This window comes from Bos indicus, chromosome 19 (assembly GCF_029378745.1).
Source record: "Bos indicus isolate NIAB-ARS_2022 breed Sahiwal x Tharparkar chromosome 19, NIAB-ARS_B.indTharparkar_mat_pri_1.0, whole genome shotgun sequence".
Lineage (NCBI taxonomy): Eukaryota > Metazoa > Chordata > Mammalia > Artiodactyla > Bovidae > Bos > Bos indicus.
The window spans coordinates 26,406,727-26,432,367 of NC_091778.1; the positions used below are offsets into that span (position 1 = coordinate 26,406,727).

Below are 25,641 nucleotides of genomic sequence, written 5' to 3' on the forward strand. Positions count from 1 at the left end.
GTGCACCCCTAAAACTCCTCTTTAAAAGATCTTGCCCCCTGATCACCAATGGTGAGTTGGTTCTTCGGGACATGAGTCTACCTTCTTCCCAGGATTGCTGGCTTCCTCAAGAAAGCTATCTTTCCTTTTACCCAACACGTGTCTCTCAATATTGATTTCTTGAGAAACACACAGTTGAACCTGAGTTGGTAACCAGATAGGGACCCTGCACCCCTTGCCAGTGCTGATTTTTTCTGAATGTTCATGAAACAGGAACCACAGGCACCCAAGAGCATTGCAGGGACATTCAGATCAGACAGTGATTGTGGAAATGCTGTGAAAATTGAAAAGCACTAGATAAGAATGAGTTTTAATAAAGACCTGAAAAGCTAAGCATAAATATGGATACAACATACAAAAGATGAGATAAAATCTAAAGTGAGACACTTGTCAAAAGTATCCTGAGATTTTATTAATTTATGGCAGAAAGTGAAGAAGAACTAAAGAGCCTCTTGATGAAAGTGAAATAGGAGAGTGAAAAAGTTGGCTGAAAGCTCAACATTCAGAAAACTAAGATCATGGCATCCGGTCCCATCACTTCATGGGAAATAGATGGGGAAACAGTGGCTGACTTTATTTTTCTGGGCTCCAGAATCACTGCAGATGGTGATTACAGCAATGAAATTAAAAGACAATTATTTCTTGGAAGGAAAGTTATGACCAACCCAGACAGCATATTAAAAAGCAGAGACATTACTTTGCCAACAAAGGTCCATCTAGTCAAGGCTATGGTTTTTCAGGGGTCATGTAGGGATGTGAGAGGTGGACTATAAAGAAAGCTGAGCGCTGAAGAATTGATGCTTTTGAACTGTGGTGTTGGAGAAGACTCTTGAGAGTCCCTTGGACTGCAAGGAGATCCAACCAGTCAATTCTAAAGGAGATCAGTCCTGGGTGTTCATTGGAAGGACTGATGTTGAAGCTGAAACTTCAATACTTTGGCCACCTGATGCGAAGAGCTGACTCATTTGAAAAGACCCTGATGCTGGGAAAGATTGAGGGCAGGAGGAGAAGGGGACGACAGAGAATGAGATGGTTAGATGGCATCACGGACTCAATGGACATGGGTTTGGGTGGACTCCAGGAGTTGGTGATGGACAGGGAGGCCTGGCGTGTTGCAGTTCATGGGGTCGCAAAGAGTGGGACATGACTGAGCGACTGAACTGAACTGATTGGGGAAAAAACCCTGGGTAGAACTATATGCACAAAACCTCAAAAGATCAGAAGCAATCCATGTCAACAGCATGGGCTCAGGAGTTTATCCATACTCCCCGTTTAAAACACATCATGTTTCCCTGTGACTATAAAAATAGCACATGGTCTTTGTAGAAAATCTGAGAAATAGGGGACAGCATAAAAAGGAAAATAAAAATCACCCATAATCCCACCACTCAGAGATCACTATTAACATTTTTGGTATATCTCTCCTATGTTTAAAAAAAAAAAAAACCTGTACTTGTATTTTATTGTGATTGATATCACACAAAACACAGTTTTGTGTCATGCCTTTTTCACTTAGCATTGTATCAGGGACATTTCTCCAGGACATTACAGATGCTTTGTGACTACGAAGGTCATGGTCACTTCTGGTTCAGCCCCACATGAGAACCCAGCTTTTGTAGCAGGCTGAGCACCATGTTGCCTGGATGGGGAAAATAAAGGAGAACCAGAAAAGCAGATGTGGGAGATCTGAGTCCATAACACCAACAGATTAGGAGCTGAGCTCCTGTGGGAAGGAGTTCTGGCTCTGAGCGGCTCTGTCTACACGTGGGAATCCCCCTGCTTCGCTGGAGGACCTGCTGGTGGATTTCATTCATCTGAGAGCAGACTTGGCCACCTTCAGTGGCACGAGGCTCTGACATGAAGGTCAGCCAAGATAGAAAGAGTTTCTGGCGGACCTCCCTGGCGGTCCAGTGGTTAAGACTCCGCCTTCTAATGCAAGGAATATGGGTTCGATGCCTGGTCAGAGAAATAAGATCTCATATGCTGCAGGGTGTTACCAAAGATTAAAAATAAATAAACAAATCTTGTTTAAAAAAAAAAAAGTCTTTCTGAGCTGACACTGATAGTCAATGGAAATCGTGGCTCCATTTGCTCCCTGGCACCTTTTCGGGAGCAAGGTTAGCAAGAATCAGGGTCCCTGAGTAAGAACCTGCTCTGAGAGGCTTTGGGCCTTCAGCTCCATGGCTGACTGAGACTCAAAAAGCAAAACCAAACCACAAAAAAGAGAAATCACCCCTGGATAGTTGGCAAAGATAGCACTTTAAAGTCACCTGGGGTCTTCGCATGACATCCTAGGCATTGCTGGGGTGCCACGTTGGTGTGAAACCAGCAAAAAAGGAGAGAGAGGAAGAAAAGGGGTGGAGTAGGGGATGCCCCAAGTGTCATTCTATGAGGACGGGATTGTCAGGTTCAAAGTGCTCGTGGTTTTCTTTCTCTGGAGAGCGCTGGTTGTTACATCATGGGGTAAGCGATGACAAAATAGTTAAGCTCTGAATCGATCAGCTTTCTGTACTTCCTGTAAATTTCCCGCAGTGTCCTGTCCTCTTCATTCGTCTCATATCTGTTTGTATAAATTCTCACCTGTGCCAACAGAGAAACACATCTGCACACACGCACCCTGTGACTACATCACCCAGGCCCCGAAGACAATCCAAATGAGGTACCCGTACAATTGTCGGCAGAATCAGGAAAAGCCTAAACCCAACTATTAATGCTGAGGATGATTACTACTAATTATTAATCCTAAACTCCAGATTCCCTTGGAAATTAGCAATTTCACAGAAGGGACAGACTTGTGAGATATCCAACCCCCATGCCCTGCCTCATCCCTGACCTTCATCCCAGGAGTGGACACCTGCCTCCGAGAAGCCCCTGTGCCCCTGCCCTCAGTGGAACCCCCCCAGGGTGCTCTTACCTTGAGTGTGCGCAGGGCACATTGCCCTTCCTCCCGGCTCTTTAGGATCCGCTCCACAAACTTAACATCCAGGAAAGCCCAGATTTTGAAATAAAACAACTTCCTGCAGGATAAGATGAGGAGGTGCAGCTCTTCATCCAGAGACTCATGGTTGTTGTTGAATTCAAAAGTTAGTTTCTGGAAAAGCACCAATGGGGCAGACGATGTGAACAGAGATGCTGGGACTTGGCTGGGTCATTTCATAGCACTTTCATGATCCAGCACTGGCCTGGTGGCCCTGGCGGTTTAAGTGTTTTATTTATTTATTGGACATGCCACGTGGCACACAGGAGCCTAGTTTCCCTGATCAGGACCAGGGCTGGAACCCATGCTTCCTGCAGTGGAAGCGGAGTCTCAACCACTGGCCCACTGGGCAAGTCCCCTCCAGTGCCTTAGATAAGGGACACTGGACACGCAGTTGTCAGAGGAAGGGATTTGGGAAATGCAAGTGATCTCATCCAAGTTTCCAAAACTTAGAGTTTTGAGGCTATGTACCTAGAGTCTGGAGACCAAGGTGGTGTTCCTGGCCCTGCAGTGGACTGGCCAGGTGACTATGGGCAATACCAAAAGGTAGTATGATGTCTGCCTGCCCACTTCAGGGCTGTGTGAGCGTAAATGACCTCTTCACACTTTGTCATCCCTCACTGTAAGTGTTGGTGTTTCTTAATTTATAAGTTTATTAATGAACTTATTAAGTTATCATTTATTTGTGATATAATTATACATTTATTAAGTGGTATAAATTAATTACTTTACTTGACTGCACTGGGTCTTACTTGTGGCATGCAAACCCTTAGTTGCGTCATATGGGATCTAGTTTCCTGACCATGGATTGAAGCTGGGTCCCCTGCATTGGGAGTGTGGAGGCTTAGCCACAGGACCGCCAGGAAAGTCCCAGTAGTGGTATATATACCCTTGTATATCCATGCTCACAGACTCGTGTGTGGTCCTTGTTACTCAGTCACTCAGTTGTGTCTGACTCTTTGTGATCCCCTGGACTGTAGCCCGGCAGGCTCCTCTGTGCATGGGATTCTCCAGACAAGAATACCAGAGTGGGTTGTCATGCCCTTCTGCAGGGGATCTTCCCAACCCAGGAATCGAAACTGCATCTCCTCCATTGGCAGTCATGGATTCTTTACCGCTGAGCCACTTGAGAAGACTGTGAGGTCCTCAGTAGGGGACAAAATGATGCTGATTTTGTAGATGGGGAGCTGCCAGATTAGAGTAGCCCACACCTCTGAGCTCTTCGGTAACTTGGGTCAAGTCTGGTTTTTTGTCTGGTTTGGAGCTGCTCTGTGTCCCGTGTACTGCTGTGTCAGGTGGGTGAGTGGAAGGGGCTGCCCATCTGCTGGTCACCGGTGGAGGCACCTGCATGCTCAGGCCTCAGAGTTCTGAGCCAGGGATATAGGCGCTTTCCTTGGTGGACAGTCACCCAAGAGTGGGTTTCATGTACAAGAAGCGAGCAGTAGCTTTTGTCCTCTGCTGTGGTCTTAGGGACCAGGAGAGGCGTAGTTTGGTGACCTTTCTCAGAATCTCAACTTAAGGCTTCCCTGGTGGCTCAGATGGTAAAGAAGCTGCTTGCAACAAAGGAGACCCGGGTTCGATCCCTGAGTCAGGAAGATCCCCGGGAGAAGGAAATGGCAACCCACTCTAGTATTCTTGCCTGGAGAATCCCATGGACAGAGGAGCCTGGGAGGCTACAGTCCATGGGGTCGCAAAAGAGTTGGGCATGGCTGAGCGTCTAACACTTTCACCTTTTGAGAGCAGGCAGGAGGAACCAGGGGGCAGCCACTCCTCCCAGGCCTCCCGGCCCTAGGGTCGTACCTACCTGCAGAGTGTGCCGAAAGGTGGGCAGGAGATCCGTCAGGGTGGGTCTCATGGACCAGTCAGGGTCGCTGAAATAGCAGCTTCTCAGACTGATGCTCCTGATGGGGATCTCCTGCAACAGGATCCGGGCCAAGCGCTCGTACTTCATGACCCGCTCAAAGAAGAAGTTGACCTTCAGGCTGGTGGCGTGCCTGGCCAGCTTGGCCCAAGACATACCCCAGATGACCTGCCCGTGGGGGTCATGAATGTGGCACTTGATGTTCATGGTCCGGAGGGTGCCGGTGTTGTTGTCGCACAGGTTCTCCAGCAGCTCGTCAGAGATGCAGTTGTAGTTGAGAGTCAGGGACACCAGGTTGCGGAACGTGGCCATGGTCTTGTTGAACTGGGGACTGCTGTAGACGGCAAGGTGGTGGCTGAAACAGTCCTCGATGTTGAGCTCCGTCACCGTGCTCTCGTTCCGTAAGTAGCTCAGGGCGTTGAGGATGTGGCAGCCTTGTTCCGTGGTGAGCCTGGCCCCCTTCAGGCTGAGATAGTTCAGGTGTTTGCCCATCTTCTTCAAGAAGAAGCTCAAGCTTTTCATGAATGAGCTCCTGATGCTGTTCCTCCAGACCAGGCGGTCCAACTCGAGATGCTGGATGGAGAGAGATTTCAGACGGTTGTTACTCTTGCCCAGACATGAGAGGAGGCCTCGCATGGTGACCTGGAACTTCTTGGTCAGGACAGCGTTGTAAGGATTCAGGAATTTGATCTCCAGGTGCTCCAGGTAACGACCAAATTTCTTAACATACCAAAGGGCTGACTCGAATTCGGACGCATGTACCCTGGAAGGTCTCCCACTGAACGTGATGGTCCTGTATCGCCAGAGGTCAGCTGAATACATCATCTGGTTCCACTTCCTGCAGACAAGGGCCGCTCTGGACCTGTCCCTGTCTCCCAGCCACCAGAAGACACGACGCAGGCACACATCGGGCAGGGTGGCCCAGCAGCTCTGGTCTTGAGGCTGGATCAGTTGGTCTTCTTCGTCCATCGGGGAACCAGGATGTCCACTGCAGCTGCGTGGTGGGCAGGGCTTCCAAAAATGAGGAAAGAAAAGCAATCACTTGTTTTCTGTGGGGAGTAAAAAGGAAGACCATTACCTGCCAAACACATATTAAACCTAATGCAATGAACTTGCTCTGCGGCCCCATGTGTCAGTACTGGGCTGGGGCATGGGGGACAAAGATAAATACACCATACAGTGTACACCCACAGGATTCACAGCCCAGCAGGGGTCTAGCAGGGACACAGACCAGGACTGTTACAACACTGTGGGAGGCGAGAAAAGGCTCAGGTATATTCGTGGTGCCTCTGCCTCTGCTCAGTCGCTTAGTCTTGTCCGACTCTTTGCGACCCCATGGACTGTAGCCCACCAGGCTCCTCTGTCCATGGGATTCTCCAGGCAAGAATACTGGGGTGGGTTGCCACTTCCTCCTCCAGGGGATCTTCCTGACCCAGGAATCGAATCTGCGCCTCTTGCATCTCCTGCATTGGCAGAAGGATTCTTCACCCACTGAGCCATCTGGGAAGCCCATGCATGGTGCAGGGTAGCACAAACAAAGCATGATTAATTCTTTCTGGGTAAGAAGTAGTAGAGAGGGCTGCTTGGAGGAGGTGGCATCTGAGCTGAGGTTTGCAGGGTGGATATGTGTGTGCAAAGAAGATAGGTTGGTGGTGGAGGATCTGGTATACTCCAGGAAGAGGGAACAAGACGGGTGAAGTCACAGGATGTGAGCATATGTGATGTGTTCATATTCAGGGAATTAATAGTTGTTTGAAGCTTAATTTGAAGCTTGTTAATTTGTGACAGGCAAGGAGTGATGAACCTGGATTTGGGGCAGTGGGAAGTTCTGGCTCAAGGGCATCATTCAAGATGCTCTGAATGATGTGATAAAGGCTGTGTCCTAGAGGAATTCTGACATCTTCTCTGGATGAATCACTGTGTTGAGCGACACTGCCGATGGCTGTGTCTCTATTTGGGGCTTCCCAGGTGATGCCAGTGGTAAAGAACTCGCCTGCCAATGCAGGAGACAGAAGAGACATGGGTTCGATCCCTGGGTCAGGAAGATCCCCTGGAGGAGGGCATGGCAGCCCACTCCAGTATCTTTGCCTGGAGAATCCCATGGACAGAGGAGCCTGGTGGGCTACAGTCCATGGGGTTGCAAAGAGTCAGACACGACTGAAGCAACTAGCCGTGTACACACGTGTCTCTATTCAAAAGGCACAGCTGCAGAACAAAGGTGGAGAACCTCGCTGACATCAGGGCAGGTCTAAGGATCACATGCCCAGAAGTGCTGTGGACAGTCTTGAGGTAAAGAAAGAATACTCTGGGGGAGTGGAGGAAGGATGGTCTAGAGCAGAGTCCAGGCTTGAAGCCTGGGACTAGGGCAGCATGATAGTGGGAATCGGGGTGAATTGTGAGTTTTTTAGTGGACATAATTTGGCAATTGGTGAACAGAGAAATGGAAGGACTGGAAAGTCTCTGACTTGATTGAATTGCAGGTGGTACCCCAGTCAAGCTAGGGAGTCCCAGGGAAGAACTGGGGTAAGGCCCTACCAGATACACTGAGCCCTCAGTCAGACTTTTCATAGTCATCTGCTGTAATCTTCATGGCTTTGCTTTCAAAGTTTCCCATGCTTGAAAACTACCCTCCTTTTCTCTACCTCTCCCCAGCCCTCCATTTTTAAGGTTTAAGTCCTGCTGCTGCTGCTGCTAAGTCGCTTCAGTTGTGTCCGACTCTGTGCGACCCCATAGATGGCAGCCCAGCAGGCTCTGCCATCCCTAGGATTCTCCAGGCAATAACACTGGAGTGGGTTGCCATTTCCTTCTCCAATGCATGAAAGTGAAAAGTGAAAGTGAAGTCGCTCAGTTGTGTCCGACTCTTAGTGACCCCGTGGACTGTAGCCCACCAGGCTCCTCCGTCCATGGGATTTTCCAGGCAAGAGTACTGGAGTGGGTTGCCATTGCCTTCTCAAGGTTTAAGCCCTATGGCTCCACAAAACTTTAATTGACTTTTTTATTCATTGTGGCTCAGAGATGGAAGAGACCTGAGAATTGAATTTTTTTTTTAACAGATGGAAACTAGACACAGAGAGGTGAAGGGGCTTGCCTGTGGTCACACAGTCGGTTAGTAATAGGACCCAGGCTAGACCTGGGCTTTCTTACTTTCTCTTGTACTTTTTTCCTGCCTCTACTTTTCAGGCCTTGGATGCAGAGGGACAAGTTAATCATAATTTTCCGTTCAGGACAGACATTTGTCTGTGCAAGAACTCTCTTTGATTTTATGACTCTGTGTGACCCCCATGGACTATAGCCCACCAAGCTCCTCTGTCCATGGGATTTTCCAGGCAAGAATAGTGGAGCCATTCCCTCTCTAGGGGATCTTCTTCACCTAGGGATTGAACCTGGGTCTCCTGCATTGCAGGCATATTCTTTACTGTCTGCACCACGAGGGAGCCCATGTATTCCCTTTAACTCGATGTCCCACTTCGCCGTTCCCCACAGAGGCAACTATTCCGGTGTGCTTGATGTGCTTCATTTTGTTTGTGCATGTGCTTGCCAAGTGTGTGTTCCACGTCTGTAAGCACCGCTCACGTTGCCCTGTGTACGTCTCACACTGCATCTGTCGTCTGAGTAGACCCTCTGGTGGACAGTCTCCTATTCATTCTCCCCAGGAGGGGCCCCCGGGGCTCTTCCAGCTCTCCCCAGCACCACAGTGGTGATGAGCATCCTCAAATGAGATCCTGTAGGTTTCCTCCATGCCTTTATCCTCACTACCCCATCATCACCTACTGAACAATTTGGTCCCTTCCTCCAGCTGGCCCTCCCATCTCCCACCCAGATAGGCCTCTGCATGGAAACTGGTAGCAGCCTATCCCCACCCAGGATACAAGGCTCTGGTGGGTTCAGCCTGCCCTCTTCTCTTTCCCCTTTCAGTGTCGAAGCCTTTCTCTTCTATGAAACCCACACACTCTTTGGGACGAGGAACAGCCTCATTCTTCTTTTGAGGAAGTATTTTAACTAATGAAGAAAAAAGAGTGTGTCTTTCTTCACATATAAACTGTCCAGGGCTAGGGGACCCCACAGCACTTAGCATAGAGCAAGGAACCTATAACCCAGGGATTGAACCTAGGTTTCCTGCATCTCAGGCAGATTCTTTACCATCTGAGCCATCGGGGAAGTCCAAGGATACTGGAGTGGGTAGCCTATCCCTTCTCCAGCGGATCTTCCCAACCCAGGAATTGAACTGGGGTCTCTTGTATTGGAGGTGAGTCTTTATCAGCTGAGCTACCAGGGAAGCCCTAAGAGGTGCACAAGAAAAGCTGCTGCTGCTACTGCTGCTAAGTCACTTCAGTCGTGTCCGACTCTGTGCGACCCCATAGACTGCAGCCCACCAGGCTCCCCGTCCCTGGGATTCTCCAGGCAAGAACAGTGGAGTGGGTTGCCATTTCCTTCTCCAATACATGAAAGTACTGGAGTGGGTTGCCATTGCCTTCTCAGGAAAAGCTAAAACCAGGGAATTCCATGGTGGTCCAGTGGTTGACTCCTGGTTTCCACTGCAGGGGGTGCAGTTTCCATCCCTGAACAGGGAACTAAGATCCCAGAAACCTCACAGTGCTACCAAGGAAAGAAAAGAAAGGAAAAAAGCTGCTGCTGCTGCTGCTAAGTCGCTTCAGTCGTGTCCGACTCTGTGCGACCCCATAGACGGCAGCCCACCAGGCTTCCCCGTCCCTGGGATTCCCCAGGCAAGAACACTGGAGTGGGTTGCCATTTCCCTCTCCAATGCATGAAAGTGAAAAGTGAAAGGGAACAGGGTCAGAATAGTTATCAGACACTTTAAACCATAGGGTGGGGCTGGAAGAACTTTGGAGGGTTGGGAATGGTGTTGCAAGCCTTCCAAAAGTCATGTAATTACCCGGAACCTATGCTACCCCTCAAGAGGCAGTGTAGATTAGTGGGTTAGATTCTGGTTCTGTCATCTGCACTATGTAACTTTGTGTGTGTGTTCTCTGTTGAGTCCAGACTCTCTGTGGCACCATGGACCGTAGCCCATCAGGCTTCTCTGTCCATGGGATATCCCAGGCAAGAATACTGGAGTGGGTTGCCATTTCCTACTCCAGGCGATCTTCCCCACCCAGGGATGGAACCTGCGTCTCTTGTGTCTCCTGTATGGGCAGGTGGATTCTTTAGTACTAGCACCACCTGGGAAGCCCCTCCACATCTGTTGATACGGTAACTGTTCCTTTCTTCTAGTGTTGGGGGGATTAAATGGACTGACAGATGGAAAACACTAGAACAGTGCCTGGCATATAGTAAATGTTACACAAGTGTTTGCTGCCATCAGAAAGTTGGTGCCAACGTGCTTCTAAATAGCATCCCTATAAGGAAGGTATTTACAAATGGGGAAACAGGCGTTGGAAGGTTAGGAAAATGAGATGGGTAAGTGGGGACCAGGATTCGAACCCAGACGCGGGAATGTAGGCCGGGTTCACAACGTCACACAGCTGCCAAGCCTGGGAGGACACCTGGGTGTTCCATCACCCGGGTGCGGAGAGGGCCCAGGAGCCTCCCCGGGGCGGTGGGTGAGGAGGGGCGCCCACCCCGCCGCGCGCGTTACCCGTTCGCGGGGCCCCGCTTCTCCGGCTGCAGGGACCGCAAGCGCCAGGCCTGCTCCGCCCGCGCCGCCTCCGCTCCGACGCCAACTCCGCCGCCCGCGGCCCGGCCGAGGCTAGAGGCCCAGCGGCCCGCCGCCTCTGTGACGCGCCGCCCCCTGCGGGGGTCTGCTCATCCCCACGGCCGCGGGGCCCAAACCCGGGGTGATCGCGCAGGTCGAGGGGCCAGACTAGGTGCCCCCACCCCGCAGATGGCCGGGGAGGCGCCCCGGTCAGGGGCGGGAGGCAGGAGGCTGGACCCAACAGGCCCTGCCCCCTGCCCGGCCCCTCTGCACACGGGAAAGAGGTTCTGCCCAGGACTTGGGTTGTGCAGGCCCGATCGTTCGCCACCTTTCCTGTCCGGATCCAGCCCCAGTTCCTGTCCATTGTCGGGGACGCTCTCTGGGAAGCCAAAGCCACTGCCAACCCAGCCCTAGTGTTAGTCGCTCAGTCGCTTCTGAGTCTTTGTGACTGTGGACTGTAGCCCGCCAGGCTCCTCTGTCCATGGGATTCTCGAGGCAAGAATACTGGAGTGGGTTGCCATGGCCTCCTCCAGGGCATCTTCCCAACCCAAGGATGGAACCTCAGTCTCCTGCCCTGCAGGCGGATTCGTTACTGTCTGAGCCACCAGGACCCAAAGAAGGCCTTAAGCAAACCTGACTCAGCCAACCTAACAAAGCTTGAGAAAGGTCACACTTCTGCAGTTTTGGGTGGGTGGGGGCACACCCAAACACCCACTGTCCTGGGCTCTGTCCTCCCTAGTGGGAGCTGGTACCCTAACGGGTCTCCCCACAGGCCAGGCAGACAGTTAGGGCTGTGCTACTCGCAGGGAGGGGGCTGCTTCTCTGGGTGTCTCCCAGCTGCTCCCCCTGCCAGCGGCCTCCACTGGCACCTCTTCGTGCATTACCTGGCTGCCCCCACCACCCAACCTCATTTTTCTCTTCCTCGCTCTCTCATTTTCTGCCACTCCCCTTCCCATGCCGTCCTAGCTGCTGCTCCCCAACTCCACCCACCCCCAGCCCTAGAAAACCAGTCAAAAATCTAAAGAAAGGTGGAGGACAGGCTTTCAGGAAGATCTTTTTTATTCTTCAGAGATAAAGCTGGATTTCCCAAGGTGTCCAGGCTGGGTTGGGCCTAGATGCTTGATCAGAATTCTCAGGCAGAAGAGTTGGCGTTCTCTTTTCCTCCTGGTTTAGCTGTAGCTCTTGGGCAAACCAACATCTCTGTTCAAAAGGAGGAAAATAGTTAAAATCCAAACCTTTTCTTCGACAAGAAAGACACCCAGTGAGTAAAACGTCTTTCCTCAAATACAGACTAGCACAGAAAGCAAGCAGAAAAACCAGTGTAAAAACAAAATCTTCAAAATCTGTTGTACCTTTCCCAAAGCTAGCTGGAACTTCACACTTGTTTTCCTTTTGATGAAGCTAACCGCCGGCATTTCTCCTAAAGAAATGGATATTTAAAAAGTTGAAGGTGTATAAAGTGGAAAGTGTTAGTTCCTGGGATATCGCTGGTTAAACCTATCCCCAGTTTCTGGAGCAGGGACCTTGAGCTGTAGATGACAGAAAAGTCATAGATAGAGATGAACGTATTTGCAAAGCAAAAATAGAGACCCCGATGTAGAGAACAAATTTATGGATACCAAGTGGGGTTGGGTTGGGGGGAGAGGAGGGTAGGATAAATTAAGAGACTGGGAATGACATATATACACTACTATGGATAAAAGGGGGCTTCTCAGGTGGTTCAGTGGTAAAGAATCTGCCTGCAATGCACGAGACACAGGTTCGATCCTGATTGGAAAGATCCCCTGGAGAAGGAGATAGCAACCCACTCCAGTATTTTTGCCTGGAGAATCCCATGGACAGAGGAGCCTGGTGGGCTACAGTCCATGGGGTCTCTGAGTTGGACACAAATGAGTGACTAACACTTCCACATTTTTTTAGTGACTAAAAAACAACAACAATGTATAAAAGAGATGACTAATGATAACTTACTGTATAGCACAGAGAACTCTACTCAATAGTCTGTAATGACCTATATAGGAAAAGAACCTCAAAAAAAGTAAACATATGTATCTGCATAATTGATTCACTTTGCTGTACAGCAGAAATTAACACAATATTGTAAGGCAACTGTACTCCAATAAAAATTTAAAAAAGAGAAGAAAAGGGAGGCCAGTGAACTAGGAGGGGTCTATGGGAGGTTTGGGACAATGTTTAATAGAGGACTGTCATCATCAGGAGGGTGGACGAACAGATTAGAAGATACCCACGCTATGGCTTCCCTGGGGGCTCAGATGGTAAAGAATCCGCCTCTAATGCGGGAGACCTGGGTTCAGTTCCTAGATTCGGAAGATCCCCTGGAGAAGAGAATGGCAACCCATTCCAGTATTTTGCCTGGAGAATCTCCGTGGACAGAGGAACCTGGCGGGCTACGACCCATGGGGTTGCAGAGTCGGACACAACGGAGCAACTAAGCACAACACAGCACCCCATGGACTCTTGTGTGTGTGAGTGATAGTTGCTCAGTCGTGTCCAACCCTTTGCAGCCCCATGGACGGTAGCCCGCCAGGCTCCTCTGTCCATGGGATTTTCCAGGCAAGAATACTGGAGTGGGTTGCCATTCCATTCTCCAGGGGATCTTCCCAACCCAGGGATTGAAACCGGCTCTCCCACATTGCAGGCAGACTCTACCATCTGAGCCACTAGGGAGTCCTCATGGACTCTTACAACATTAAAAAAGAAAAGGAAGGGGCAACATCATTTGACTTGGAGGGATGCCCTTCTTATTATTGGTTATTGATGAATCCTATACAAGTAGTGTGTACAATTGGACTCCAAATGTGTGTGTGTGTGTGTGCGGTTATATATTAGAGTTGCCAGATAAAATACAGGCTGTCCAGTTAGATTTTAATTTCAGAGAGACAAAGGATTTTTCTTAGTATGAGTATGTCCCATGAAATTATTTTGTAGTTATTTTTGTCCCAAGTAATGAATTTTTCTTTGCTAAATTCAGCAAGCCCATCATTAAGGATGGAGAGAAGTATGAAAGGAAATTTCAGTTGTAGGAGGCAAGGGAATATGGCACTAATAACACCCTCAGCAAGTATGAAATTCACTCAGCTTGGTAAAATTGTGTGCTTGTGTGCGTACAGAGATGCTTAAAGAAGTTAGAACAAGATTTAGGTCTACTACTTTGTAAGGGGTGTGCGTCATATATTCAGGAAAAAAGGCAAGTGGTGGAGTCATGAGTCTAGGAAGACGATATATGGGGGAAGAAAACCAGTTCAATCCCCATGGAGGCTTGTCAGGTTTTTGTGAACAGAGGTGACGTTTTGGAAGGACGCCCACCTGGAGGCTGACACTGGCACTTCATGGCATGGCACTTGGGAGGTGGGAGGGGTGTGGGGGGATTAGCTGTATCTTTATGTTTGTTTGTATGGTATCATGGCAAATGGTCACAACCAAATCTAGTATTTAGTACTGGCAAACTCCGGGAGATAGTGAAGGACAGGGGAGCCTGGTGTGCTGCCTTTCAAGGGGTTGCAACGAGCTGGACACGATTTAGCTACTGAACAACAACAATAACTTTTGTATTTTGAAAAACATCAAATAATGAAAGTATTTTAAAGTGAGACATCCTTTATAGGGCTTGAGAGCATAAGCTCTGGAACTATATCCACATGTATACCTGGCTGGATTCTGCCACTCTCTAATTGTGAAATCCTGGGGAAGCCATTCGACCTTTCTGTTTAGTTTCCTTATCTATAAGATAGGGGTAAAATACCTTCCTGATGTTTATAATGATTAACCATTTGTAAAGAGCTTTGCCACCCCATGGACTGTAGCCCCTCAGGCTCCCCGGTCCATGGAATTTTCCAGGCAAGAATACTGGAGCAGGTGACCATTTCCTTCTCCAGGGGATCTTCCCGACTGAGGGATCAAACCCATGGCTCTTGCATCTCCTGCATTGGCAGGCAGGTTCTTTACCAGCTGAACCACTGGGGAAGCCCCGCTTTGCATTGTAACTGGTGCATAATGGTTAACTACCTCTAATGCTAATTCTTCTTTATTGGAAAGTAATCTAGGATGTGAAAAATCAGGTTATTGAGGCTGCAAATCCTGAGCTACTGGAGGTAAACCTTAATCTGCTGGAGGCAAGATACCAACTGACTTAGGATCTTGACCAAGGCTCTGATCTCTGGACTGCAGTTGCCTTATCTACGCCATAAGAGAGCTAGACTGGATGCCTTCTATTCATTTGTTTGCTCCAAGGTTTGGGGGCATTTGCTGTGGTCAGTAACTAGGCTGGGAACTGGAGATAGAGATGAGAGACTGGCTCTGCCGTTAGAAATGGGAGGTGATGAACATATATACACAGGAGATAAGTGAGAGTAGATCCGGACACACAGAGAAAGGGGAGATAGTGTTGTCTGAGGACATCTCGCAGGACTTGCATTTCTTTAAACACTGTCCTGATGGCTCATAGCTGGATATGGAAGGAACAGAGGCTGGGTACCTGGTGGTGGTTTAGGGTTGGCAGGGGAAGTAGGATATCACACTGAGAACATCTCCTCAGAATGTCATAGGCTGTCTCATCTTCTACAGGAGAGGAGGCTCTGAGCTTGCCATTGGACTTCAAAGACAGATTCGTGGTTTTGTTTGTTCCTCGTGGCGCTTGCCTTGTTGACTTTTCAGAAAGAAAGGGAGCTCTGTGTCTATTTTTCAGCTTTGGACGGACATCTTTCTCTGTCTTGGAAGTCTGGTCTTCAGCAGCCCAACTCAAAGGGGATGAAGGAGGAATTTCTGGTTTCCCCACTGGAGAAGGTGTCACAGCACCTGAGACTCGACGGCATCTATCCTGCAAGGGTGAGTCAAGCATCAAATTTAAAAATGACCTCAGCTTTAATGGTGGACAATACAATAGGCGAGCTAACCTGAAAATTTTCCACTCCAAACTCTTTAGAAATGCTGGATATAATATGACAAACGTTCACTGAGCTGACTTTGCAAGGAAGCAAGCAAACTCATGTTCCGGGAAAGAAGACGTACCTGTTAAGCACATGAGGTAACCCTTTAGGAGGAGATTGTGGGGTCAGTCTCATGACTAAGAGCTTGGATGAGAGAAAAGTCCCATCCACATGATGTGTGAAATTGGAAGAGTCCCCTTTCCCTGCACGAAGCTGGGAAACTTGAAGTCTGAACTACGGTGGCTGAGAGACAAAAATTGACTAACTGGAAAAGGGAAATGACAACAAAGCTTGTCTACCTTGGACTAGAAATTGAGCATGAGGTGATAAATTCTGAAGAAGAGAGAGAGAGGGGAAAAAAGCAAACACATATGAGCCTATTGCCCTAAGGGGCTTCTCTGGTAGCTCAGCTGGTGAAGAATCCGCCTGCAATGCAGGAGACCCATGTTCCATTGCTGGGTTGGGAAGATCCACTGGAGAAGGGATAGGCTACCCACTCCAATATTCTTGGGCTTCCCTTGTGTCTCAGCTAGTAAAGAATTGGCCTGCAATGTGGGAGATCTGAGTTCGATCCCTGGGTCGGGAAGATCCCCTGGAGAAGGGAATGGCTACCCACTCCAGTATTCTGGCCTGGAAGATTCCATGGACTGTATAGTCCATGGGGTCACGAAAAAATGACAAAGCTTGTCTACCTTGGACTAGAAATTGATCATGAGGTGATAAATTCTGAAGAAGAGAGAGAGGAAACAAACAAACAAACACATCTGAGCCAATTGTCCTAAGCAGGATGAATAAAAATAAATCTTCTCTTGGATACATTGCAGTGAAACCACAGAAGATCCAAAGCAAAGAGGATCTTGAAATCCAACAAAGAAAATGGTTATTGGCAAAGAACAAGCAGCTACACTGAGAGCAGATTTATCAACAGCAATCGAAGAGGTGGGAAGATGGTGAAAATGCTTCAAAATGCTAAAAGAAAATAAAGGTTAATGTAGAATTTGAAATCCAATTAACATTCAAGGATGCAGAATAAAGGAAGTAACTGTGCAGATAACTAAAGATACCTAGACATGTATTTCAGGATGACAGAAATCTTGCCCAGAAGGAAAGCTTGGGATTCGTTACTTCCCTGGTGGTACAGTGTAAGAATCTGCCTTGCAATGCAGGGGACTCGAGTTTGATCCCTGATCAGGGAGCTAAGATCCCACATGCCACAGTGCACTTCAACTACTGAGCTCATACGCTCTGGAGAGAAGCCCACAACTAGAGAGAAGCCCTCACACTGCAGTAAAGATTCCACACGCCGCAACTAAGACCCAATGCAGCCAAAATAAATCCGTAAAATATTTTAAAAAGAAAGAACATCAGCAAAGAGAAAGGTAAACGTATGAGTATATCCAAGCAGGCATGAATTGAATAAAGTGACAGTAATAATAATGACTAAAGAGGAATAGTAGAAAACCAGGTGAAACTAAGTTCCACAGCATTCATTAATACCTAAAAGGTGGAAATAGAGAATCAATCAACATGTTTTCAAATCCATATATTGTTTTTGTGGAGGGTAGGGAATGTAATTTAGATTTTAAGTCAAGTATTCATATTAAAATGCTCTAAATGTCACTAATAGTAAATTTTATATGTATGGTCCCTGATAAACAAAAAGACCTAGATCATCTCTAGGATTTCTTTAGTTCTGATATTCATTGTTCTCTGGATTGAAGGGTAAAGAAAGGACAAACAGTTTGCCATCCAGGAAGAAGGAAGTGAGTTCTTTGGAGAGATCCTTTGGGGAGATTCCCCCAAAGAAAATGCTCCATCCTGTAGAAGAGGGGAACAGCTTGGCCTGTTCCCAAGGTGCTTAGAGTGATGGAGGGAGAAGTCTGTAAATTTTCCCAGGCAAAAGCAGTCAATCAATCCATCACATCATTACATCCTTTCAGAGTCCTCCTTTTGGTACACAGCCCTGATATCAGCTTCATTGTGGGAAGATGGAGAAAGTTATTAACTTTTTGGAGGAAGCTCACAGCCTAATAGAGAAGACTTCCATACGGGATGTGCTGTGCTCTGCTTAGTTGCTCATTCGTGTCTGACTCTGCAACTCTATACAACCAGGCTCCTCTGTCCATGGGGATTCTCCAGGCAAAAATACTGGAGTGGGTTGCCATGCCCTCCTCCAGGGGATCTTCCCAACTCAGGGATCAAATCCAGGTCTCCCGCATTGCAGGTGGATTCTTTGCCATCTGAGCCACCAGGGACATGGGATAGAAAATAATAAAGCAGAGCCTATTTAGGCCTAAATTGTAATTTTCAGGTCCTCAGAGGTGATCAGTGATAGCTGGATTGGTCAGGGAGGCTCCTTGAAGGGCTGGCATAATTGGAATCCAATTACGTGTGCTAAATAAGCCTAAAGCAGTTCACGATGTCCTTTTTTGAACAAAGCAAAACGAAATATGGGAACCTCTTAATATTCATGCTGTGTAAAACTGGACCCAGAATCTACCATTCAAGACTTCCCAGGTGGTCCAGTGCTTAAGAATCCACCTGCCAATGCAGAGGACACAGGTTCAATCCCTGGTCCAGGAAGACCCCACATGCCATGGAGCAACTAAGCCTGGGTGCCACAGCTACTGAAGCCCATGCATCTAGAGCCCGTGTAAGGCAACAAGAGATGTCACAGCAATTAGAAGCCTGGGACAAAGGCTACGATGAAGATCCAGTGCGCCCAATAAGTAAATAAATAAAATGAATGAATTACAGAAAGAATCTACTGTTCATATCATATTTTTTTGCAATATGAACTGGCTATTGGCATCATTGCTGCTGCTAAGTCAGGTCAGTCGTGTCCGACTCCGTGCAACCCCGTAGATGGCAGCCCACAGGCTCCCCTGTCCCTGGGATTCTCCAGGCAAGAACACTGGAGTGGGTTGCCATTTGCTTCTCCAATGCATGAAAGTGAAAAGTGAAAGTGAAGTCGCTCAGTCGTGTCTGACTCCTAGCGATCCCATGGACTGCAGCGCACCAGGATCCTCCGTCCATGGGATTTTCCAGGCAAGAGTACTGGGGTGGGGTGCCATTGCCTTCTCCATTGGCATCATTAGACAATGACAAATTTCTACTCACCAGATGGTGGAAATACTTATTTCCTGGAATCATTTGGTTGCAATAATGACAGCAGATGTTGCTTTCAGGAACTGGAATGCTCTTCCCTGAAAAAGCACAGAAGCAACAGCACAAATGATTGCCTTTGACAATGGCCAGCCCGGCTGCCCCGCTACGTGGCCTGCAGTCCTGAGGATGCCTTGACCCGAGGCTGCCATGAGTGTCCTGCACTGCCAGGGTCCTTGGCCACATGGACCACCCACATTATTTCCATTAAATTGTAAAAGTGCCCTTGGGGCAGCACACAGCCCTGATGAAAAGACGTTTTCCTGGAGCAGGACTGGTTTCCAAGGAGATGGAAGGAGTTGTTACCACAGATGCCAGTCCTGTTCAACCCGACTGCTCTTTCAGTTTAGCCATTTCCGAGCTCTGTGATCAGATGAGGAGTTAACTGCACACATCTTTGTTGATTGTGTTGAAGCTGTGTTGTGCTGTCTTGTTGAAGTTGTGTTGTGTTGATGAAGTTGCATTGTCTTGTTGAAGTTGTGCTGTTGTTGAAGCTGTGCAGTCTTGTTGAAGTTGTGTTGTCGAAGTTGTGTTGATGAAGTTGTATTGTCTTGTTGCAGTAGTGCTGTCTTGTTGAAGTTGTGTTGATGAAGTTGTGTTGTGTTGTTGAAGCTGTGCAGTCTTGTTGAAGTTGTGCTATCTTGTTCAAGTTGTGTTGTGTTGACAAAGTTGTGCTGAAGAGTTGTTTGTTGGCTATGTTGAAACCCAGGCCTGCTGGGAATGTACTTGAATCTTAAGCACCCCAGTTTTTCATTTGCCGATTTTGATAAAATCTTTTACCCAGAGAGACTTACCGCCCAGGGGATTTTCGGCTCTGTCCCCATGCTACTGTTGTTACTAAAACAACCAGTGAGAGGATGTGTTTGGCTCGTGTTCTCTGTAAACACACTTCCTGAAGAGGTAACTGGGTAAAGAGAGGATGCTGTGGCACCAGGTGGCCAACACGTAGGCCCAAAGGTCAGGGGCTACATCTGGATCCTTTGGGAAAGTTCCTGATTCTGTGTCAGGGAACTTGGGGATCCTGTCTGGTTTCTGCCTCTAGCAAGCCCCTGTTTCACTCTGCATAGCTTTCTCATCTCTACAAGGATTCAGGTAGGTCTCTGCCAGTCTGGAGTCATGCTGGAGGAGTTCAAAGGAAGCCTCCCATCTGGTAGGGCCCCATTGCCTCTGCACTCATCTGTGTAGCTCCCAGGTCCCCAACCCCTGGCTTCTTGGCTCCCTGGATCAGTCATTTATTTTTATAAATTAAAAAAAATTCTTTTTATCGGAAGAAAATTGCTTTACAATATTGTGTTGGCCTCTGCCGCACAACAACTCAAATCAGCCATAATTATATGTTCATCCCCTCCTTCTTGAACCTCCCTCCACACCCCATTCCAACCCTCTAGGTTGTCACAGAGCACCAGGCTGGGCAGCTTCCTTATAGTTATCTATTTTACACTTGGTCGTGTATATATGAGGGTGTTAAGGTGGCTCAGATGGTAAAAGCGTCTGCCTGCAATGTGGGAGACCCAGGTTAGATCCCTGGGTCAGGAAGATCCCCTGGAGAAGGAAATGACAACCCACTCCAGTACTCTTGCCTGGAAAATTCCATGAACGGAGGAGCCTGGTGTGCTACAGCCCATGGGGTCGAAAAGAGTCGGGCACGACTGAGCGACTTTCCTTAGTGTATATATGGGGCTTTCCAGGTGGTCCTTGTGGTAAAGAACCTGCCTGCCAAGTCAGGAGACGTAAGAGACGTGGGTTCGATCCCTGGGTCGGGAAGATCCCCTGGAGCAGAGGGCATGGCAACCTACTCCAGTATTCTTGCTTGGAGAATCCTATGGACAGAGGAGCCTGGTGGGCTACAGTCCATGGGGTCGCAAAGAGTCGGACACGACCGAAGCGACTTAGCACACACGAACACAGTGTCTATATGTTGATGCTACTTTCTCAGTTTGTCCTACGCTCTCCTTCCCCTGCTGCGTCCACCAGTCTGACTCTATACCGGAGTCTCCCTTCTCTGTAAATAGGTTCATTAGTACTATTTTTTAGATTCCATATTTATGCATTATGATATTTGCTTTTCTCTGGACCAGTCATTTCAAGACACAGCGGGTGCACAAGAAGGCCACTCTGGAACTAGACTAGCCAGGTGACTTAGAGACACATGCATCTGTCAGCACCCTTGTCACCCGTCCTGCTGAGAGCTCACGATGCTCACCTTTCTGGAGCCGGAGCTGCTCACGCTGACACTCTTCTCTGTGCCGGGCCAGCACGCGGAGCATGACGTGCTGGCCGCAGTCTGGGCAGAGCTCCGTCTGCTGGCCGCAGTGGTGTTCATGGAGGTCCACCTTGTTCAGGCGCACGGCCAGCTGGCAGAACTGGCACTCAACCGGGCGCTCCTGGCATTCCTGGGCCTGCGGGGAGGCCGGCAGGACGGGCATAGTCACTGGCCTGCAGTGACTGCAGTTGCCTTGGGGCTAGGAGCTTATTTCCCTGAGGGGGACTGAAGCCAGTAAGAGAAAGCAGGTGGGAAAGACTGGGGGGTGGGGGTGGGAGGAGGTTGTGGGAGGGGGGCCTCTCCTTGTGAAGGGAACATGAGCTCTCTTGGACCTTGGCAAGAGGGGCAGGGGCAGGGGGCCCTGTGTCACTGGGATAAGCTAGTTCCAGGCCTGCTTGGGAGAGAAGAGAGAGCTGGGGGCGGGAGGGGAGAGCTTTATGACCCGCCCCCTCCCCTCCTCCTGGGCTTGGCAGAAGAAATCACACCTGCCCCTCACCTCGTGACTCTCCAGCAAGTGCTTCGGCACGCTCTGCTGACACATGGCGCATCCCACCTAAATGCGGAGGGAGGTGCTCAAGTCCCACCCTGGCTCTGTGTGTCAGGGATGGGTCTGTGAGCACCTGGGGGCAGGAATCAGGCACCCTCATCTGCCTGCAGCACCAACTCTGAGCTCAGGGACGCATTCATGGGACCCTCTGAGCTGAGATGGATGCCTGAGCTTGAGGAGCTCCAGAAACAGCTGGAGAGAAAGGTTGGCCTTTGACCAACCTTGGCCGTGACTGCCTTCCAAGCACCCCTTTCCTGTTTCTCCTCTTGACACATCTCAAACGAACATTTTACTTTTCCCAAAACAGGGACCCCTAGTCTTGGCCAACCTCATATGCCTGTAGGGAAAGGATTGGGAATGGGAAACCGGGGTCTACTCAATGCAGTACAGGAAAGAAGTGTAGTAGCTCAGTCGTGTCTGACTCTTTGCGACCCCATGGACTGTAATACACCAGGCTCCTCTGTCCATGGGAATTTCCAGGCCAGAATACTGGAGTGAGTTGCCATTCCCTTGAATCTTCCCGACCCAGGGATGGAACCCAGGTCTCCTGCTTTGCAGGCAGATTCTTTACTGTCTGAGCCACCAGGGAAGTCCAAGTGGCCGTACAGGGAGGGCAGGATTATCTACCCTTTCCACTTTGCGTAGGGGGCTAGGCGCGGGGGCTGAGCAACTTGCCCATGGCAGGCAGCCATGAGATGGGCTGCAGAGAGGACCCTGCCCCTCCACCTCCGTCCCCCAATCTGCCTCCCCACCTGCTGGTGCCCGCCCTGGCAGTGTTCTTCCATCTCATGCTGCAGGACGGGTTCCTTGCATTCTGGGCAGAGGACCAGGTACATCAAGCAGTGGGCCTCATGGAGGCCCAGGTGGTTGGAGGCCACCCTTCTTTTGCTGCAGGATCAAAAGGGAGGAAAACCAGGTTTATTTCATGGTATAAAGCATGGAGCCATATTTTATACATGAGGCTCCTGGATGAAGATCTTTCAAGGCCTCAAGCACTGAAAATATGATGATGAGACCACCTGACTCGCCTTCCCCATGTTGATCTCAAATCAGAACAATGCTGAATCATGACGTAATGGTAAGGATGCTCTGTAAAGCTCTTATGTTGCCCAGGGTGAGCACGGTGGGTAAGAAGGAGCAGGAGTGAGTGATTACAAAGGAACAAGAGAAACCTTTGGGAGGTAATGAATAGTTTCATTGTCTTGATTGTGACTGATGAAATAAAATTTATATTTTAAGGCAGGACAAGAACAAATTAAAGATAAAACTCTGTGTGTGTGTTGGGGGCTCCTCCCTCCCTCATGTGCATTGTGCATCTGTACTACACATTAACCAGAGCCCCTCATAGATGGAAGAGCCTGCTCAACTGTTTCTTTTTTTCTTTCTTCTGATGCCAGGAATATAAATGAAAAGAATAGTGTTCTTTCTCAGCTCTGTGCTCAGTCACAGTGACTCACTGCTCACTCAGTACTCTCTGTGCGTGCTCACCTGGACTAGGCAGGTATCCTTGGTGAACTTTTTGTAAAATGTCAGCATGTCATTCTGATTTATGATCCTTTGTCTCAAAGGCGTATGACTGTGTCTTTGACTTCTAACCCAGGCTTCCCTGGTGGCTCAGATGGTACAGAATCTGCCTGCAATGTGGAAGACTGAGGTTTAGTTGCTCAGTTGTGTCTGACTCTTTGGGACCCCATGGACAGTAGCCCCCCAGGTTCCTCTGCCCATGGGATCTGTCAGGCAAGAATATTGGAGTGGGTTGCCATTCCCTTCTCAGGGGATCTTCTCAACTCAGGGATCGAACCCGTGTCTTCTGCATTGCCAGGCAGATTCTTTACTGTCTGAGACACCAGGGAAACCCTATATATATCTTATTTTTCAGATTATTTTCCATTATAGGTTATTACAAGATATTGGCTATAGTTCCCTGTGCTGTACAGTAAACCTTTGTTGCTTATCTATTTTTAAAAATTAGAAATAGCATTCTATTTATACAAAGTCAAGCAAGTGGAATCAAAATGTCATATTTTAGTTGGGCAAAAACTTGTAAGTTTTCTAATACATATATACCCTATATACTATATATACTATATTATAGTAATACATATATTATACATATCTAATACATATAAATTATACTTAATATTATATATAATAAATAGAAATACAATTATATATTTATTTAAAAATATATAACAAATATAATTATATAAATGATATATAATATATATTATATTACTTATATATATGTATACAAAACTTTTCTACTTGGGGAAGCATGGACTCTTAATCACTAGGCCACCAGGAAAGTCTCCCTTCCGCTATTCTTACCCCTCTGCCTGGCCTGGCACCTCAGCTTTTTTTCCTGAGCTCGTGCAAACGCCAGAGAGCCAGGAGGGTCTGGCTGGAGAAAGACCTTGGGGAGCGATCCCCCTGGTTCCTGTCACAGGTAGGGAGCTTCGAGAGTAAGGTGCCTCAAGGGGCTGGGTCCCCATGATTTAGAGGTGTGGTCTGGGAGCTTTGCTGTATCCCCTCACCCTGCTCCACGGGTCCCTCTAAAGGTGGGGGTGGGCATGGTCTCAGACAATATGCGGGAGCCTCTTTCTTTCAAAGACTAGTATGAAGAGCATACAAATTAGGACCCGAGGTCTGAAAAATAGGAGTAGCCCAGCAGGGATGGTTAGCCTGGCTGTCTGGCTGTAGAACTGTCCCAGAAAGTCTTCAGTACCTGGAGGCGGGGGTGGGGCGGGGTTCAGGGATATCTGCCAACCCTGAGCCTCTCTCACTGATATCTCCTGAGTTTACACCTTCCTATCTCAGGGGCCCACCCTGGCCTTCCTGGGCACACAGACCCTTTCCTCTTCACTTTAGAAACAGACTTATCCTGTCTGCCCCTCTCACCAGCCAGCCTCAGGTCGGCCACCAGGGAAAGCGACTTCTTACCAGTTCCTGCACACCTGCAAGGCTCCCTCCATGTTCTGATCTCCGGAATCTTTCTGTTTCAAGTTTCAGTTCTTGCAGGCAGAGAAACGAAACTGAAAGTGAAGGGCCCACAGCCTAGGAAGGGAGGGGTTTTCAGATTCCTCAGCCCAGGGCTGCTGCACAGTACCTGTGACTGGACATCCAGGAAGCCCGGTCCCTGCCTCCTCCGTCAGCCTGTGCTGCTGCCGCCGGCTGTTGCTGCGACCCCTTGGGTGGGAGCCAGAGGCCAGGCCGCCCTGGGCAGCAGCCCCTCCCCTCCCCCAGGCTGGCCTCACTGCATCCGGGTCACTCCATCCTCTTCCACAAAACACTGACCTCCTCGTCCCTCCTGGTCCTCTCACTGATCCTTCCTCTGTAGGAGAGAGCTGGTTGGCCATGTTGAACTCGAACTTGAAGGCCGCTCCTCCTTGAGAACGGCTCCTGACTTCCTGTATGCTACTCTGGTCCGGGTCAGGGGCAGGAGGAACTGGGGGTGCAGGGTGGGGACTGCAGGCTTTGGAGCCACATCCTGTAGCAGCCTGGTGACCTAGGGCACTCACCTATTCCCCCTGTTCAACTCTGTCCTCACTTGTAAATAACAACATTAAACTGTAACTGTAATTAAGCTGTAATGCTAACAAGGGGGCAGGCGAATGGGGAAGTCTTCAGACACAGAAACTGCTGCGCTGAGGGCTGATGTAACTTGCACACATTGCCAGCCAACAGGAAGCAGAATCAGGCTTTGAACCCCGGGCCAAAAGGCCCAGCGCTTGTCTCTCCTAGAATGGCCAGAGGGTCAGGAGCCGGGAATTCGAATCTTGGTAGTGGCCCTAACTGACAACAAGAGTCACTTTAGCCTCTGGGCTTGTTTCCTCATTTCCACCCCGCTCCTCCCGCCGCCTACTCTGGACTCTACAGGGGACCTAGGGAACTTAGGAAGTCCGGGTGCTCCCAGAAACTGTGAAAAATTGCTTTCATTTGAGTACATGGACTTGAAAGGAGTCTGGCACCCAGACTGTTATAAATGACTGGACGAATTGACCCCAAAATTTGAGATACAAAGATATCAAGTTCTGCTAAAGGCAACACGTGTCCAAAATTATATATGCATAATTGGATCAAATGAATGTAGAACAGTTGTTTGTGTTCTTTTCACAGACAGCAGGATGTAATTAATTAGATAAAAATGACAGAACAGTGTATCTAATTGCTCAGTAGAAACTGAAAAATTT

At 48.7% G+C, this 25,641-nt stretch overlaps 2 protein-coding genes across 14 annotated transcripts; both read right to left on the bottom strand.

Moving 5' to 3' along the window:
• Window positions 1-1,487: 1,487 nt before the first annotated feature.
• On the bottom strand, window positions 1,488-11,432 carry FBXO39 (F-box protein 39). Of its 2 annotated transcripts, none has more exons than XM_019982619.2 (4): window positions 10,474-11,432; window positions 4,821-5,888; window positions 2,954-3,130; window positions 1,488-2,619 (listed from the first exon to the last, which is right to left on the bottom strand). In XM_019982619.2, exons 2-4 carry the CDS (start codon window positions 5,844-5,846, stop codon window positions 2,491-2,493), a joined length of 1,332 nt encoding a protein of 443 aa, XP_019838178.1. In that variant the 5' UTR covers window positions 5,847-5,888; window positions 10,474-11,432; the 3' UTR covers window positions 1,488-2,490. The 2 variants fall into 2 exon arrangements, with proteins under 2 accessions (XP_019838178.1, XP_019838176.1); XM_019982617.2 differs by having other exon boundaries at window positions 4,821-5,926.
• A 139-nt stretch (window positions 11,433-11,571) lies between these two features.
• XAF1 (XIAP associated factor 1) lies at window positions 11,572-25,012 on the bottom strand. 12 transcript variants are annotated; one of them, XM_019982409.2, is made up of 9 exons: window positions 24,746-24,974; window positions 24,392-24,505; window positions 22,204-22,339; window positions 21,401-21,457; window positions 20,845-21,040; window positions 18,597-18,682; window positions 15,026-15,367; window positions 11,883-11,950; window positions 11,572-11,730 (listed from the first exon to the last, which is right to left on the bottom strand). In XM_019982409.2, exons 2-8 carry the CDS (start codon window positions 24,421-24,423, stop codon window positions 11,906-11,908), a joined length of 894 nt encoding a protein of 297 aa, XP_019837968.2. In that variant the 5' UTR covers window positions 24,424-24,505; window positions 24,746-24,974; the 3' UTR covers window positions 11,572-11,730; window positions 11,883-11,905. The 12 variants fall into 12 exon arrangements, with proteins under 12 accessions (XP_019837968.2, XP_019837964.2, XP_070628971.1 ...); XM_019982405.2 differs by lacking the exon at window positions 11,883-11,950 and having other exon boundaries at window positions 24,746-24,992; XM_070772870.1 differs by lacking the exon at window positions 24,392-24,505 and having other exon boundaries at window positions 24,746-24,965.
• Between the last annotated feature and the right edge of the window lie 629 nt (window positions 25,013-25,641).

Coding starts and splice junctions, on each gene's coding strand:
- FBXO39 (XM_019982619.2), bottom strand. CDS start 5,846: ATGGACGAAGAAGACCAACTGATCCAGCCTCAAGACCAGAGCTGCTGG. Junction 3,131..4,820: donor CCTTTCGGCACACTCTGCAG/GTAGGTACGACC, acceptor GTGCTTTTCCAG/AAACTAACTTTTGAATTCAA. Junction 2,620..2,953: donor GTGCCCTGCGCACACTCAAG/GTAAGAGCACCC, acceptor CTGTTGGCACAG/GTGAGAATTTATACAAACAG.
- XAF1 (XM_070772867.1), bottom strand. CDS start 24,807: ATGGCCAACCAGCTCTCTCCTACAGAGGAAGGATCAGTGAGAGGACCA. Junction 22,340..24,745: donor GGACCAGGAGGGACGAGGAG/GTCAGTGTTTTG, acceptor TTGATCCTGCAG/CAAAAGAAGGGTGGCCTCCA. Junction 21,458..22,203: donor GCCAGGGCGGGCACCAGCAG/GTGGGGAGGCAG, acceptor CTCCGCATTTAG/GTGGGATGCGCCATGTGTCA.